General features: G+C 40.9%; 1 protein-coding gene across 8 annotated transcripts in view; it reads left to right on the forward strand.

The window, feature by feature from the left end:
- Rhot1 (ras homolog family member T1) overlaps window positions 1-16,064 on the forward strand; it is a 74,175-nt gene that overhangs the window by 14,888 nt on the left and 43,223 nt on the right. For all 8 annotated transcript variants that reach the window (XR_013053057.1, XR_013053058.1, XM_006977509.4 and 5 more), the window contains exons 3-6: window positions 3,999-4,080; window positions 6,507-6,550; window positions 7,038-7,091; window positions 8,098-8,150. Coding sequence is in view for 6 of the 8 variants with exons in the window: in XM_006977509.4 (XP_006977571.1) it covers window positions 3,999-4,080; window positions 6,507-6,550; window positions 7,038-7,091; window positions 8,098-8,150 (233 nt within the window). In the remaining 2 variants the exon portion in view is untranslated. The remainder of the gene's footprint in view (window positions 1-3,998; window positions 4,081-6,506; window positions 6,551-7,037; window positions 7,092-8,097; window positions 8,151-16,064) is intronic.

Genomic DNA, 16,064 nt, shown 5'->3' on the forward strand with positions numbered 1-16,064 from the left:
TGTGTGTGTGTGTGTGTGTTTAATTAATAAAAAATAAAGTGATATGTCAGTGCCACCTTCATGTGTTTCTTCAACAGTCAGGACTTTTCTGTTTTGTTTTGTTTTTTATTTTATGTGAATTAGTGTGAGGGTGTCAGATCCCCTGGGGCAGGAGTTTCAGACAGTTGTGAGCTGTCTTATGGGTGCTAGGAATTGAACCCAGGTCCTATGGAAGAGCAGCCAGTCTTTTATTTTTTTTAAAGATTTTATTTATTTATTATGTATACAGAAGAGGGCGCCAAATCTCATTACAGATGGTTGTCAGCCACCATGTGGTTACTGGGAATTGAACTCAGGACCTCTGGAAGAGCAGTCAGTACTCTTAACCTCTGAGCCATCTCTCCAGCCCAATAGTCAGTACTTTTAAAAAGCTCATATTAGTTTATAGAGGACATCACCTTAAGAAAGAGCCTAAGTTCTCATTTTGTGCCTTTGACTTTGTCATTAAAATTTTGCTTTTTACATTGTGTGTGTGTTTGCTATCAGAGGGCAACTAGTGTGAGTCAGTTCTCTCCTTTCATGGGAGTCCTAAGGATCGACTTCAGATCATCAGTCTCATTGGCAGGTCACTGAGCTATCTTACCAGCCAATGGCTTTGTCATTTATGTCATCAACTAAGGTCATTTCATTTTTGAAATGGTGACAAAAAGGATCACCTGTGTATCCTGTTCTTAGAATTAAAATGTTTTCCAGAACCCCAAACGTGAAAGAAATGCTGAGTTTTGTATGAATTGAAACTAGATTTAGGGTCTGGGTACCGCTTGCCTTCTGTCTGGTGCTGTCAATCTGTGAGATGTTTTTGTCAGAACTACTAGAATTCTGACGTAACTAATATTATCTGCCTGCTTCATTTTACAAATTAGAATGATTCATTCTATTTTGCCTACAGATCCAGACTTGTGTATGACAGTAAATTAATAATAGTGAAGTGCCACCAGAAACAAGGTGGTGTTATTACTAATAATATATATGTATGCATAATATATCAATTATTGGTATTTTGAGACAGGGACTCATGTAACTCAGGCCAGCTTCAAACTTATGTAGCTCATGATGACCTTGAACTCCTGATCTTCCTACCTCCATTTCCCTGGTACTGTGATCACATGTTTCTACCACCATACTGGGATATACTTATTTACATTTTGGAAATCCCAATGTGAGGAGATGCTGTAAAGTTAGGATATTGTTAGAGAAAACAGCATCTATGCAACAGCATAACAAAATTTTGGATTTTGTTGTTATTGTTAGTTTATTTTGTTTCATTTTTTTGAGGCACAGTCTGTATAGTACAGGTTGGTCTTAAACTTACTATGTAGGCACGGCTGATCTTGAACTTTTTTCTCATCCTTCCACGTCTCCCTCCCAAATACTGAGATTACAGGTCTGGCTTATCTTTTGTTTCTCTGAAGTCTTATTAATGTCAGAGTTTGAGGCTAGATCGATAGCTCAGTACTTAAGAGCACTTGCTGTTCTTCCAAAGGACCTGCATTCAATTCCTAGCACCCATGTTAGGTGACTTGTAGCTGTAACTTTAGCTCCTGGGCATCCACACTCTTTGTGGCACTCCACCCCCCTCCCCATACACAGGTGGCATGTAAGTGCACACACACAGAAAAAATAAAATTAATGTTAGAGTTTGCATTTACCTTTCTTTACTCTTCTTAGAGAGAAATAACCTTATAGGTTTATTGCTGAGCTAGGAATTTGATGTTTCATATGGCAGTGTCTTTGTTTTTCTGGATTCTTGTGGTACCTGGGATGGAATCCAGGGTCTTGTGCATACCAAGCAAGAGCTTTATTGCTGAGCTATATCTCTCATTGATAGCATTTTCAATATTTATAATTCTGTTTTTTGGTTTTTGTTTCCAAGACAGGGTTTCTCTGTGTAGCTTTGGCTCCTTTCCTGGAACTCACTCTGTAGCCCAGGCTGGCCTCAAACTCATAGAGATCCACCTGGCTCTGCCTCCCGAGTGCTGGGATTAAAGGCGTGCGCCACCACTGCCTGGCAACATTTATAATTCTATGGCTGCTATTTTCTTTGTTCCTTTTAGCATTGAAGAATCAAATGGTACTTCCTTAATTTGAAAAATGGAGTGTATTGTGGAATCATTAACATTAATTTAGAATTATTTAGGCTATACTATATAAAGTTCTCTGCAAAAGTTTAACTAAGGAGCTAACAAGATGGCTGAGTGGGAAAGGCACCTACTGCCAAGACTAACAAGCTGATTTTAATTCCCAGAGCTTACATGGTGGAAATACAAAGCCAACTCCACATTGAACTCCATTTGTGTGCTATGACACCCATGCACACAAATAAGTAAACAAAATTTAAAGACTCCAATCTAGCTAGGACTTCATAGTAAGACTCTGTCTCAAGAAAGAAATTTGAAATGTTTAACTGAAGTTAAAGTTGTTTAAAGATATTCTTCTTGAGTGTGGATATGGGATTTGTTTTTCCCCATAATTAAAAATCATGCAGTTGGGGCTGGAGAGAAGTCTCAGCAGTTAAGAGCACGGGCTGCTCTTCCACAGGTCCTGGATTTGACTCTCAGCACCCAGAGGGTGCCTTACAACTGTCTGTAACTCTAGTTCCAGGGGATCCAGTGCCCTTTTCTGGCCTCCCAAGGATACCATGCATGCATGTGGTTCACAGATACACATGCAAGCAAAACCTATACACATAAAAAATTAGTTATTTAAAAAGAAAGGAATGGGCCACCATACTTTACAGTTTTGTTAAAAATGTGCATCTTTCTGAAATGTGGAATTAACTACAGGGCTAATGGAGCCAACCAGTTATCTAGCCTAGACAAAGCTAATATTTATTGGTTACCTTGAAGGTTGTCATCTTGTTTGTGTTTTTGTGAGTTTTTCAAGGCCGAGGATTAAACCCAAGGCTGCATGTGCTAGACAAGTTCTCCACCACTGAGTTACACTTGTCAGGACTGCTTTGGATTAACATAGCCCCTTATTTGTAAAATGTTTTAAATCCTCAACAAAGTAGAATGAGAACCATATATATTTTTTTTAAATCTAATATTTGAGTACCAAATTAAGTATTGTTTTAAGTTTGTTAAAAACTTGATATCATTATTATGGCCTTTGACTACAAAGGTAGAATTTCTTTCCCCTCTAACCTAGGACTGGACATTTGCTAGTCAAACACTCTACCATTGGGCTATATCTCTGCTGAAAAAAAAACTCACTTTTTTCTTTGCTTTTGATTTTATTGTTAAATTTTTATTACATTTCATTTGTTTTCTCTCTCTCTGTACATGTACCCCGGTACACATTTGGAGGTAAGAGGACACCTTGTGGTTGTAGGTTCCCTTTCCTCCATGAGGGTGTGGGCATCCAAAGTGATCACTCAGGTGGTCAGACTCAGCAGCAAGCATCCTTACCTACTGACCCATCTTGCTGGTCCTTAAAAAATGTTTTTATGGGGCTGGAGAGATGGCTCAGCGATTAATCCTAGCATCCACATGGTGCTCACAACTGTCTGTAACTGCAGTTCTAGGGGACCCGACACCTTCACACAGGCATATGTGCAGGTAAAACACCTATATAAATACAAGTAAATAGATTTTTAAAAAGCGTTTTTGTTTTTGTTTTTTGTTTTTTGTTTTTTCAAGACAGGGTATCTCTGTGTAGTTTTGGTACCTGTCCTGGATCTTGCTCTGTAGACCAGGCTGGCCTCGAACTCACAGATATCCGACTACCTCTGCCTCCTGAGTACTGGGATTAAAGGTGTGTGCCACCACTACCTAGCAAAAAAATGTTTTTATTGTAGTTTTATATGATAAAGCACCCTAATGAAAGCATTTTAAAATGCAGTGAATACCTACAAGAATAGTTTTTGAAGGTCCTGATATAGATAAATCTACATGGTCTATTAGTAAGTTTGATGGATAATTTCTCCACATTTTTTTTTTTATATTTGTTTTCAAATAAAGGTTCCTCCTCGGGCAGAAGAAATCACCATTCCAGCTGATGTCACCCCTGAGAGAGTTCCAACACACATTGTTGATTACTCAGGTAATCGGTGGTCTCTTGTGGGTGAGACTCTGGAGTTAATTTAATAGCCCTGCAAACAGAACCTCACTAAGCTCTTAAAAATGTTCAGAAGTTCAGCATTTATGATCACATACAACTCTTCCCCCCACCCCACCCCTAGACAGGGTTTCTCTGTGTGGCCCTGGCTGTCCTGGAACTCACTTTGTAGACCAGCTGACCTCAAACTCAGAAATCTACCTGCCTCTGCCTCCTGAGTGCTGTGATTAAAGGTGTGCGCCACCACTACCTGACTAGATCATATACTACTCTTGCAGAGGACCTGAGTCCAATCCTCAGCACCTAGGTCAGATGGCTTACAACCTCTTGTAACTCCAGGGTTATCAGTGCCTCTGGCCACCACAGACACATGTGGCGTGTACACTCATACACTTGCAATCACACAAATGTGAATATGCATAGACACATGCATGTATACTATGAAAACATAGATATTTTAAAAAAAGTAAGTAGATTCTGAATTTTAAAATTCGTTTAGGGGCTGAGGATATAATTAATTTATATAATGTTTTCCTAGCCCTGATTTTGATCTCCAGAATAACATACAAACATGTATATAATGATTTGTTGACCTCTGTATGTGTTCATAAATTTCTCAATCTTTGTTACAAAAATATGAATTAAAATTAAAAAATGAATTAAGAATGGTCACTTTGGGAGCCTAGGAGATTGCTCAGTAAGTAAAGGCCTTGCTGAGCAAACATAAGGACCTAAGTTCAGGTACCCGTATCTGCATAAAGGCTGGGCACTGTGGAACGCCAGCACTGGGAAGAGGCAGAGCCAGGCACATCTCAGAGCTCACTGGCCAGCCAGCTGAGCCAGTTTGTGAGCTGCAGGTTTATGAAACAGACAGTCTGGAAAAACGCAGTGAGAGAGGTAGAGGAAGGACGCCTGACATCAGTGTCTAGCTTCCAAATACATGTACGTACACAGACATGTACACAAAGTTCATCTTATTGTTTCTGATAATTGTAAAACTATATATATTACTGAGTTTATTTACTTATTCAGTATGTATGTGAACATCAGTGTGCTACAATATGTGTGGGGGTCAGAGGATACCTTGTTGGATTTGATTCTCTCCTTCCACCATGTTGGGTTCCAGGGGTTGAATTCAGGTCACCAAGCCTGGCAGCAAGCCTTACCTACTGAGCCATCTTACCAGCCAGAAAGGGGAACTCTTCTTTCTTCATTGTCAGGCTATAGCGTGGCCCTGCGCCTTTGTTGTTATTACTCCTACCCACTATGTTGATCATGTCCAGATTCTCTAGTCTTGGGCTCTGTGTCCAGACTCTTGTCCTGTCTGAGCTTCTGGCTCTGAAGTCCTTAGTCTCTTTCTCGAGTTACTGATCTCTTTTGCTTGACCCTTTTTCTTTTCTTTTTTTTTTTTTTTCTTTTCCTTCTTTTGAGACAGGGTTTCTCTGTGTAGTTTTGGAGCCTGTCCTGGAACTAGCCCAGGCTGGCCTCGAACTCACAGAGATCTGCCTGCCTCTGCCTCCCGAGTGCTGGGATTAAAGGCGTGTGCCACCACCCGCCCGGCTTCTCTTTTTCTTTTGTATTTTATTTCAGTAGTTTATTTAACTTTATTTTATGTGCATTGGTGTGAAGGTGTCAGATCTCCTGGAACTGGAGTTACAGACAGTTGTGAGTTGTCATGTGGGTGCTGGGAACTGAACGGGGTCCTCTGGAAGAGCAGTCAGTGCTCCTAAGCCCTGAGCCATCTCTCCAGCTCTCTTTCTTTTTCAAGACAGGGTTTCTCTGTGTAACCCTGGTTGTCCTAGAACTCTCTATGTAGAACAGGGTGGCCTTGAACTCACAGAGATCCGCCTGCCTCTGCCTCCTGAGTGCTGGGATTAAAGGCGTGTGCCACCACTGTCCAGCCGTCTGATCCTTTTTCAACTCTGGATTAGATACTGGCCTAGATCTTTGACACAGTGCCTCTGCTCTTCTGTGCTGGAATTGCCCTCTTGAATATTTCTTCCTTGCTAACCACCTTTCTTATCTTGGTTCAGCTTTTTCTTCCTCTGGATCACTCTTATTTTGGTACCTTGTCTGGTTCTACACTCTATCATTTTGAAGATTTATTGGTTTTTATGAGTATGTATCTTTGCCTATAGATATGTAAATGTATTATGTTTATGCTTAGTGCCCATGGAGGCCAGAGGAGGGTGTAGGATTCCCCTGAATCTGGAGTTATAGAGAATTACCTCTCTATATGGTAATTCTATATGGTACTTCTCTAACATGGTCCTCTGAAAGAGCAACAAGTGCTCTTAACTGCAGAGCCATCGGTGTCAATTTTCTTAGGTGGATGTTACATAGATTTTTTTTTTTTGCTTGACTGTTATGAAAGTTTTTAAAATACAAAATACTGACTTTGTTATTTGTAGAAGCAGAACAGAGTGATGAACAACTTCATCAGGAAATATCACAGGTATGTGTAAAAAAGTCATTGTGTGTGTGTGTGTGTGTGTGTTTGTGTGTATGTATATGTATGTACATTGTGTACATGAACAGTGATAATCCTATGAGTCTATCTTTTTAGTTCTCTTACCAAGAATATGCTTTTTTTGAGGGCCAGTTGGGGATTGAGACAGTTTCTTGTAGCCCAGACTGGCATTGAATTCTCAGTGTAGTTGGGGCTTGTCTTGATCCCCCTGCCTCCTCTTCTTGAGTGCTGTATAGGTGTGTGCTACCATGCTCAAGTTTACCAGGAATTTCTTAACTCTTTGTTATAGTCATTGATATTTGAGTGTATATTTTTTGCTCTAGTTCTTTAGGGATGCTTTCTTCTTATAGGCAGGTTTTTCTTCTTTAAAAAATTTCCCCCTTTGGCTGAAAAATCTTAGGTAGTTGACAATTAAATCCTGTTGTGTATATTTTATTTCAAAGTGCCACTAATTTGTTCATTTTTCTTCTAGGCTAATGTCATCTGCATAGTTTATGCTGTTAACAACAAACATTCTATTGATAAGGTATATTTAAATTTTCTCTATATTTAAATTAAATATGATACTATTTATTTACTTTTTTGAGGCAGGTTCTTTTGTTTCTGTTTTTTGAGACAGGGTTTCTTTGTGTAGCCTTGACTGTTCTGGAACTCGCTCTGTAGACCAGGCTAGTCTGGAACAGAGATCCACCTGCCTCTGCCTCTAGAGTGCTGAGATCAAAGGTGTGCGCCACCACCACTCATGGAGGCAGGTTCTTATTATATAGCTTAGGTCTGGAATTGTTAGATAGCCCAGGGTGGCAATGAACTTGCAGTCCTCTTGCCTCAAGTTTTTTTCTTTTTCTTTTTTTCTTTTCTTTTCTTTTCTTTTCTTTTCTTTTGTTTTTGGAGACAGGATCTCTTTATTGTATCCCTGGCTATCCTGGAACTCTGCAGACCAGGCTAGCCTCTAACTCACAGAGCTCTGCCTGCCTCTGTCTTCCAAGTGCTGGGATTAAAGGCGTGCGCCACCAAGCCCCAGCTTTGTTTTTGTTTTTAAGGTTGTGTCTTGCTCTGTAGCCTAAGCTGGCCTGGAACTCATGATCTTCCTGCCTTAGTCTGGGGTTACAGATATGTGCCACCATGCCTAGTTTTAATGGGACAAATCTGATCAAAGCTGACCCTCCAGTGAGATTTTTAAGGACTCTTAACAAAATAGAAGAGAGATGGCTCAGAAGGTGAGGTGGCTCAGAGGCTGCTCTTCTGTAACTCCATTTCAGTTGTAGGGGCCTCTGTGCACCAGGCATGCACATGCAGACAGAACTTCCACTCATAAGCATAAAAAACTTCTTTAAAAAAGTACCCTTTTTCTTTTTTGTCCTGCCACTTTTTCTTTTAAAGACAGAATCTCACTATGTAGCTCTGGCTGGCTTGGAACTCCATATGTAGACCAGATTGACCTTGAACTCAGAAATCTTCCTGCCTCTGCCTCCTGAGTGACAGCTTTTCAAAGATCTGCATCATGGCTTTACTCCTACTTATTTTCATTTTAGGTAACAAGCCGATGGATTCCACTCATAAATGAAAGAACAGACAAAGACAGCAGGTATTTTTTTCTTTCAGACTTTTTTTTTGAAAATTTCAAACTTAGTGAAAAGATGTAAGAAATACTAACAAACATATCTGTAAAGCCTTTACTTGGATCCCCTGGTTATTAACACGTTCCACATTTGGTTTTTCTTTCAAATATTTATTTATTTGTGTGTATCTGTTTGCGTGTGTGTGTGTGTGTGTGTGTGTGTGTGTGTGTGTGTGTGTGTGTGTGTATGCTCGCATGCGCATGCATGTACACAAAGGTGTCAGAGTACAATGTGCAGGAATAAGGGCTGAAGTGGTTAAGGGCACTTGTTGTTTCAAAGGACCTGGGTTGGATTCCCAGCGCCCATATAGAGGCTCACCATCTCCTCAAGCACTAGGCACAGGTATACATGCAGGCAAAACACTCACACATAAACTAATAAAAAAATAAATCTGTGTGGGCAGTGGTGGCGCATGCCTTTAATCCCAGCACTTAGGAGGCAGAGGCAGGTGGATCTTTTGAGTTCCAGGCCAGGCTGGTCTACAAATTGAGTTCCAAGACAGTCAGAGCTACAGAGAAACCATGTCTTGGGAGAAAAAAAAAAAGACAGGTTTGGTTGTCCCCTTTTATTGTGTTGATTCCAGAATGGAATTCAAGGTTGGTAGTAAGTGCCTTTACCTGCTGAGCCATGTTCCTGGCCCTCTACATTGGTTTTTATCAGTTTCTCTCTGTTCACCTACCTTCATACACCACCACATACCTTTGTGGGGGCAGGAGTGATTAGAAAAAGTAAGTAGATTTGAAAGCAAAGCAGAAAACAGCTCTGACATTGTAAAGATTCGTAATTATTGACAGATTGAATATTTTAGTAATCCTGCATTTCTGATTACAAACTGCTGTTTCAGTCTGTTTGGGAGTCTGCCTTTGCCTGTATTGCATGCCCTCTCTTGAGTTGCTTCTTTAATGAAGTGTGGAATTGTTGATTGCTCATAATGTGAACAATTGTTTGTAGCACAAATCCTAATTGGTCTTATTAATAAAAACCCGGAGTCAGATATCATGGTGAAAGCTGAAAGATCAGAGAAGGAGAGCAGCCAGCCAATAGTTCTTTTTCTTTTTCTTTTTCTTTCATTTTTATTTATTATTTATTTTTCTATTATCAGCTTGATACAGTATAAATATTTTCCCCCCAATGCCATTTATTGAAGGAGGGAGGAGGTCTTAAATACAGGCTTACAGCACAATGGGAGAACCCCAGAGGGCAGAAGTTTACTGCTGATGTTTTACAATCTTGCATCTAAGCTGTTAACATCCATTATGCAGGATACACAGACAAGGATCTTTCCTTAAGCATTCAGGGGGGGTAGAACCCGGCAGGGGATTAGCATAGGGAGGATATCAAGGTCAAGGTCAGCAAGCAAGGTAACAGTTACCCAAAATAGGGGCCAGGGCCCTACAGGTCCCCCTTTTACTAAAAAATGAGCTTCTGACTTAGGTTGTGTGGGACGTCAGCAGGTCACCTTGCCTGTCATGGAGACGCCTGCCCAGGCCACACAGGCGCTCTGTCTTAGGTTGTTGAGTGGCCACCCAGGTATTACCTGTCTCCGAATACTCATTATCATACAGGCTCAAATCGTGTGTGAACTGCAGAGTTAACTGTTGCCAAAGATCTCAAAGTGGCGCTGGGCTTGCAATCTGTGTGTTCAACACAGAAAAGACAAACAGAGGTCCTATCCCACCCATAGCCAGTAGGCTAAAGGCAACTGAGCCATTCCCTTTCTTAATGAGCCTTACTGCAAAGTAAGTAAAGTCACAAGAAAACATTTTCCTTCCAATATTTAATTGGTTAAACGTTATTTTTATTCTTTCTTTCTCTCTTTCTTTTCTTCCTTTCTTTTTCTTTTCTTTTCTTTCTTTTTTTTTTTTTAACACAGAGTCTCACTATATAGAATATAGGCTGGCTTAAATTCACAGAGTTCCACCTGCCTCTACCTCCCAAGTGTTGGGGTTAAAGTGTATGCCTCTGGTGTGTTCATGCCCAGCTTTCAATTTTTTTTTCCCCTTTGAGACAGGTTTTCCCCATGTAGACCAGGCTGACCTCATGCTCACAGAGATCTGACTGCCTCCTGAGTGCTGGTGTTAAATGTTTGTGCCACCACTCCTGTCCTAGCATTTTAATCTTTTTTTAAAAATGATTGATTTACTTGTTTGTATTTATGTGTATGTGTGAAGTTTGTTGCACTGTGTGTGTGCTGCAGAGGCTATAAGAGGGTATCAGATCCTCTGTAACTGGAGTTGTAATTGTTGGTGAGCTACCATGTGGGTTCTGGGAACAAAATGTAGGTTCTTTGGAAGAGCTGCAGGTGCTCTTAAACACTGAGCCATCTCTCCAGCCCCCATTTTAATCTTTTTGAATGTTAGGAAAATCAGGTTTTAAATATTCATTGTATACATATGGCTCTTTGCTCAGTTTTTCAGAAAAAGAAAATTCTTTTTCTGGCATTTTTGTTCTTTCATGCTCAGGAAATCTGATGCCCTGTCTTATTTATGAAAAGGAAACTGTGACTTAGGGGCCTTCAGCTCTGTGATAACTCCTCTTCATTGTTTCTTAAACTTTGTGGTGAGTTACTGACAAAGTTGAAAGAAGAGAATTACTCTCTCAGCTGTCTAGTGCTGTTAGCCACTTGTCATTTGTGGCAATTTAAGTTCACTAAAGTGAAAGAAAGCTAAAGTCTAAGTTCCTCTGATATACTCTTGGACATTGCAGAAGCTCAGTAGCGATCTGTGGCTAGTGGTTGCGGTAATAGTGCAACCAAAGACCATCATCAGTTCAGAAGGTGTTAAAACATGCTTTTTTAAAAAATTTTTTCTTACATTTTATATGCATTAGTATTTTGCCATGGGTTTTGTGTCCCTGGAACTGAAGTTACAGACAGTTGTGAGCTGCCATGTGGGTGCTGGGAACTGAACCCAGCTCCTCTGGAAGAGCAATCAGTGCTCTTAACCGCTGAGCCACCTCCCCACCCCCTGGCACATGCCTTTAATCCCAGCAAGGGATTCTGTGAGTTTGAGGCCAGCCTGGTCTATATAGCGAGTTCTAGGACAACCAGGAGTATTTGGAAAGACCCTGTCTCAAAAAACAAACAAAGAAGACCATCGTCATAGTATGTTGCATTGGACAGTGATGCCTTAAAGGCCATGACACCCACATGCTCTTGGCCCTTTCTCCTTGTTGGAGCTATTTCTAGGAGGACCTCTCTGGAGAAGAGAACATATTTGGCCAGTATATATGAAGAACCAATTTATGTCATGGAATTTAGAAACTCTGGCTTTATTGTCACTAAAATACTGTGGCTACTTTGTGGGCCTTGTTTTATTTTTAATTTCATTTCATTTTAGAGTCATAGAATCTCACTATATTTCCCAGGCTATTCTCAAACTTGTAATCTTCCTGCTTCCACCTACAGGTAGTCAGGATGAAAGGTATACACCACTATCCTCTGCTGGTGGCCTGTCTGGTGCCATATGCAAATGTCTTTGGGCGCTTGAAGCTGTAGTGTGTGTAGTGCCGTCATGGGTGAGCTTGTCCTTGACCTTCGTGTTTTCTTTCTTGAAGCACATGAGGACACTTACTTTCCTGAGTATTGATTTTTCCCAAATTGCAGTACTTTTTGACTTTATTATTTGTTTTGAGACAGGTTCTCACTAAGTAGTGTAGACTGATCTTAAACTCAAAATCCTCCTGCCTCAGCCTCCCAGTTGCTGGCATTCTATGTGTGCACTGCCATGCCTGTATGAACCTTCTATTTTCCAGTAACTTTTCCTAAGCCTCATGTCTGCAGTTTGTTTTTGGTGCATGCCTGTTCTTCCTTAGGATTCTTTTTAGATCAGTGTCTCTTAGTTTAAATCAGTGTCACTGTCATCTGAGAGACTTTTAAAAAACTACAGAGATTTTCATTTTAGCCTGGGATTTTAGAACTGACAAACTTGGAACTGGGTTAAAACATGCATTTTTTTTTTTTAAATTCAAAAAATTATTCTGATGCACACCTTTTGTTATAAACTACTGAGTTTCTTAGTTCTTCCCAATTTTGTTAGCAGTCTATACTTGGGCATCTTAAGCAATAAAAATCACACTGAAGGTAAGGGCTGTTTAACTGAGTGCTGCAGGTGTTTCTATTGGGAGTCTGGAGTCTAGTAAAATGATTTGTTTTGCCTCCAGGCTGCCGTTTCAAACTTAAAAATAACAGTCTCCACTACTCTGATGTCTTTGATAACCCATTTTGATTGCCCATAGGCCTCTCAGATTTCACTTACCCAAAACAAAATCTTTAAGTTCTCTGTATGCTTTCTGCCTGGAAATGTTTCACTCACATGTCTGTTTACCATGTGTGTGCCTGGTGCCCCCAGACGCCAGAAAAGGGTGTCAGATGCTCTAGAATTGGAGTTCTATGGATGGTTGTGAGCTGCCATCTGGGTGCTGGGAAATGAACTCGGTCCTTTCCAAGAACAACCTCCCCTTGGACATGACATACTTGAACACACACACACAACACACAAATGTAGTAAAGAAAATTTTTTAAAAGCCTTTTTAATTCTTTTACCTTTTTATTGTCTCTATAACAAAATTATCTTAACTGGGTGGTGGTGCCTTTAATCCCAGCACTCAGGAGGCAGTAGCAGGTGGATCTCTGAGTTTGAGACCAGCCTGGTCTACAGAATGAATTCCAGGACAGCCAGGGCTACACAGAGAAACCCTGTCTTGAAAAACAAACAAAAGCAAAAACCCTAAAATCATCTTAGAACTGGATCACTTGGCTTTTTCTTTTCTTGCTACCTCCCAGGTCATAATGCTCACACCTCTGAAAGCCAGCATCCTCTTAAATTGCAGTCAGGCTCAGCACACTCATTACAGTCTTTGTAACTTCAGCCTTTTTGTGGAAAATAAGCATAGTCTGCCTACCATCGCTGCTTAGCTCCCTGTCCTAACTCCACTGACCTGGACATAGATTCCCTCCCTTTCTTTATTTTATGTATATGAATGCCCTGTCTGCACTCATATATGTGTATGTATGTATTTATGCCAGAAGAGGGCATCAGATCCCATGTGGTTGCTGGGAATTGAACTCAGGACCTCTGGAAGAACAGCCCGTGCTTTTAACTGCTAAGGTGTCTCTGAAGCCCTCTTTTCTCTTCTTATATTGTGTCACTTTGTGGGGCTGGTGCCTGCCACATTTTTTGCAGAAAGTCTGGTGGCTCTTAGGACCATTCACCATGTTTGTGAGAGTTAACAGCCAAGGCTTTTTTCTTCTTCCTTTTTTTGTTTGTTTGTTTGTTTGTTTGAGACAGGGTTTCTCCATGTAGCCCTAGCTATCCTGAAATTCACTCTGTAGACCAGGCTGGTCTTGAACTCAGAGAGAACCCCCTCCCTGCTTCTGCCTCCCCATTGCTAGGATTAAAGGTGTGTACCACCACTGCCTGGCTCCAAGGCTGTTTCTTTTCTTTTCTTTTTTCTTACTTTTTTTTTTTTGAGTTGGGGGTTTTTCCGTTTAGTATTGGTGCCTGTCCTGGATCTCACTCTGTAGTCCAGGCTGGCCTTGAACTCACAGAGATCCGCCTGGCTCTGCCTCCTGCATGCTGGGACTAAAAGCGTGCACCACCACCACCCTGCCCAAGGCCCTTCCTTCCTTCCTTCCTTCCTTCCTTCCTTCCTTCCTTCCTTCCTTCCTTCCTTCCTTCCCTCCCTCCCTCCCTCCCTCCCTCCCTCCCTCCCCCCTCCCTCCCCCCCTCCCTCCCTCCCTCCCTTCCCATCCATTCGCCTGCAAATTTCATGTTCTCATTGTTTTTCTCTGCTGAGTAGTACTCCATTGTGTATATGTACCACATTTTCCTAATCCATTCTTCAGTTGACGGGCATCTAGGTTGTTTCCAGGTTCTGGCTATTATGAATAGTGCAACTCTGAACATAGTTGAGCATGTATCTTTGTGGTATGATTGAGCATTCCTTGGGTAAATGCCCGAGAGTGGTATGGCTGGGTCTTGAGGTAGATCGATTTCCAATTTTCTGAGGAACCACCATACTGATTTCCACAGTGGTTGTACAAGTTTGCATTCCCACCAACAGTGGAGGAGTGTTCCCTTTGCTCTGCATTCTCTCCAACATAAGCTGTCTTCAGTGTTTTTGATCATAGCCATTCTGACAAATGTAAGGTGGTATCTCAGAGTCCTTTTGATTTGCATTTCTCTGATGATTAAGGATGTTGAGCATCTTTAAATGTCTTTCAGCCATTTGATATTCTTCTTTTGAGAATTCTCTGTTTAGTTCTTTAGCCCATTTAAAATTGGATTGTTCAGTATTTTGATGTCTAGTTTCTTGAGTTCTTTATATACTTTGGAGATCAGTCCTTTGTCAGATGTGGGGTTGGTGAAGGTCTTTTCCCATTTTGTAAGCTGTCGTTTTGTCTTATTGTCCGTGTCTTTTGCTCTACAAAAGTGTCTCGGTTTCAAGAGGTCCCGTTTATTAATTGTTGTGTTCAGTGTCTGTGCTGCTGGTGTTATATTTAGGAAGTAATCTCCTGTGCCAATGTGTTCAAGAGTACTTCCTACTTTCTCTTCTATCAAGTTTAGTGTGAGTGGATTTATGTTGAGGTCTTTGATCCACTTGGACTTGAGTTTTGCCAAGCCTGTTTCTTAATGAAAAAGTTCACACATAAAGAAAGAGAGAATAGCTGGGCATGATGGCACATGCCTTTAGTCCCAGCACTTGAGAGGCAGAGGCAGGCAGATCTCTGTGAATTCCAGGCCAGCCAAGGCTACACAGAGAAACCCTCTTGAAAAACAAAACAGAAAGAGAGAGAGAGAGAGAGAGAGAGAGAGAGAGAGAGAGAGAGAGAGAGAGAGAGAGAGAGAGAGAGAGAGAGAAGAAAGAAAGAAAGAAAGAAAGAAAGAAAGAAAGAAAGAAAGAAAGAAAGAAAGAAAGTCAATAGTGTCACCTAGCTTCAACTGTTAATTCAGGACCAGTCTTGTTTATCTGTCCCATTGGGACCATTTTGAAGCAGACAGACATCATACCAAGTTGTAAACATTTCACTATATATCTCTGAAAAGTAGAAGATCACATTCCCAGAACCCACACAATGGCTCAGCAGTTAGAAACACTGCTCTTGTAGAAGATCCAGGTTTGATTTTGAGCACCCGCATGTTGGCTTACAACTGTCTGTAACTCTAGTTCTAGGGGAATCCAATGTCTTCTTCCGACTTCTTTGGGTGCCACGCATGCACATAGCATATGTACATATGCAGGCAAAGCATTCATACACATAAAAAAACTAAAACAAAACAAAAACTTAAGTGTTGAGTTCAGTGGTATCGGATACATTCAAATAGTAATGATAAAAAAGTAAATTCATTCATTAGATCAGATATTGCCCCTGCTTATAGCTCTTCATTTGGCTTCTCATTTATACTAGTGATACAACCTGCATTCCTTATCACAGCGTATAAGTCTTAATGTGTCTGGCCTTTCATCCTCAGTGTAACCCATTTCTTACCTTTCCTTGTTTATTACTCTCCATTCTGGCATGTTTTTCCTCTTCTCTGACCCCACCAGGATGTTCATGCTTTCTTTTCTTCCCAGCCAACTCTCTCTGCCCTCCATGTGGCAGATTCCACATGAGATTGTCCCTCAATCCTTGGCTCAAACACCATTTCCTGAAGAGAAATTTTATGATCATCTCCCTCCCATTATTCTGTCCTGTGTCTCCCCATTTAGTTCATTCATGACACTGAGTTAGAAATTACTTACTGCTCGTTTTCTGGTTTTCACTATTCAAATGAGAGAGACCTTTTTCTTTCTTTTTTATTTTATTTTATGTGCACTGGTGTTTTGCCTGCATGTGTGTCTGTGCGAGGGTGTCAGATCCCCTGCAACTGTAGTTACAA

The sequence above is a fragment of the Peromyscus maniculatus genome, chromosome 8 (genome assembly GCF_049852395.1).
Source record: "Peromyscus maniculatus bairdii isolate BWxNUB_F1_BW_parent chromosome 8, HU_Pman_BW_mat_3.1, whole genome shotgun sequence".
In the NCBI taxonomy this organism is placed as follows: domain Eukaryota; kingdom Metazoa; phylum Chordata; class Mammalia; order Rodentia; family Cricetidae; genus Peromyscus; species Peromyscus maniculatus.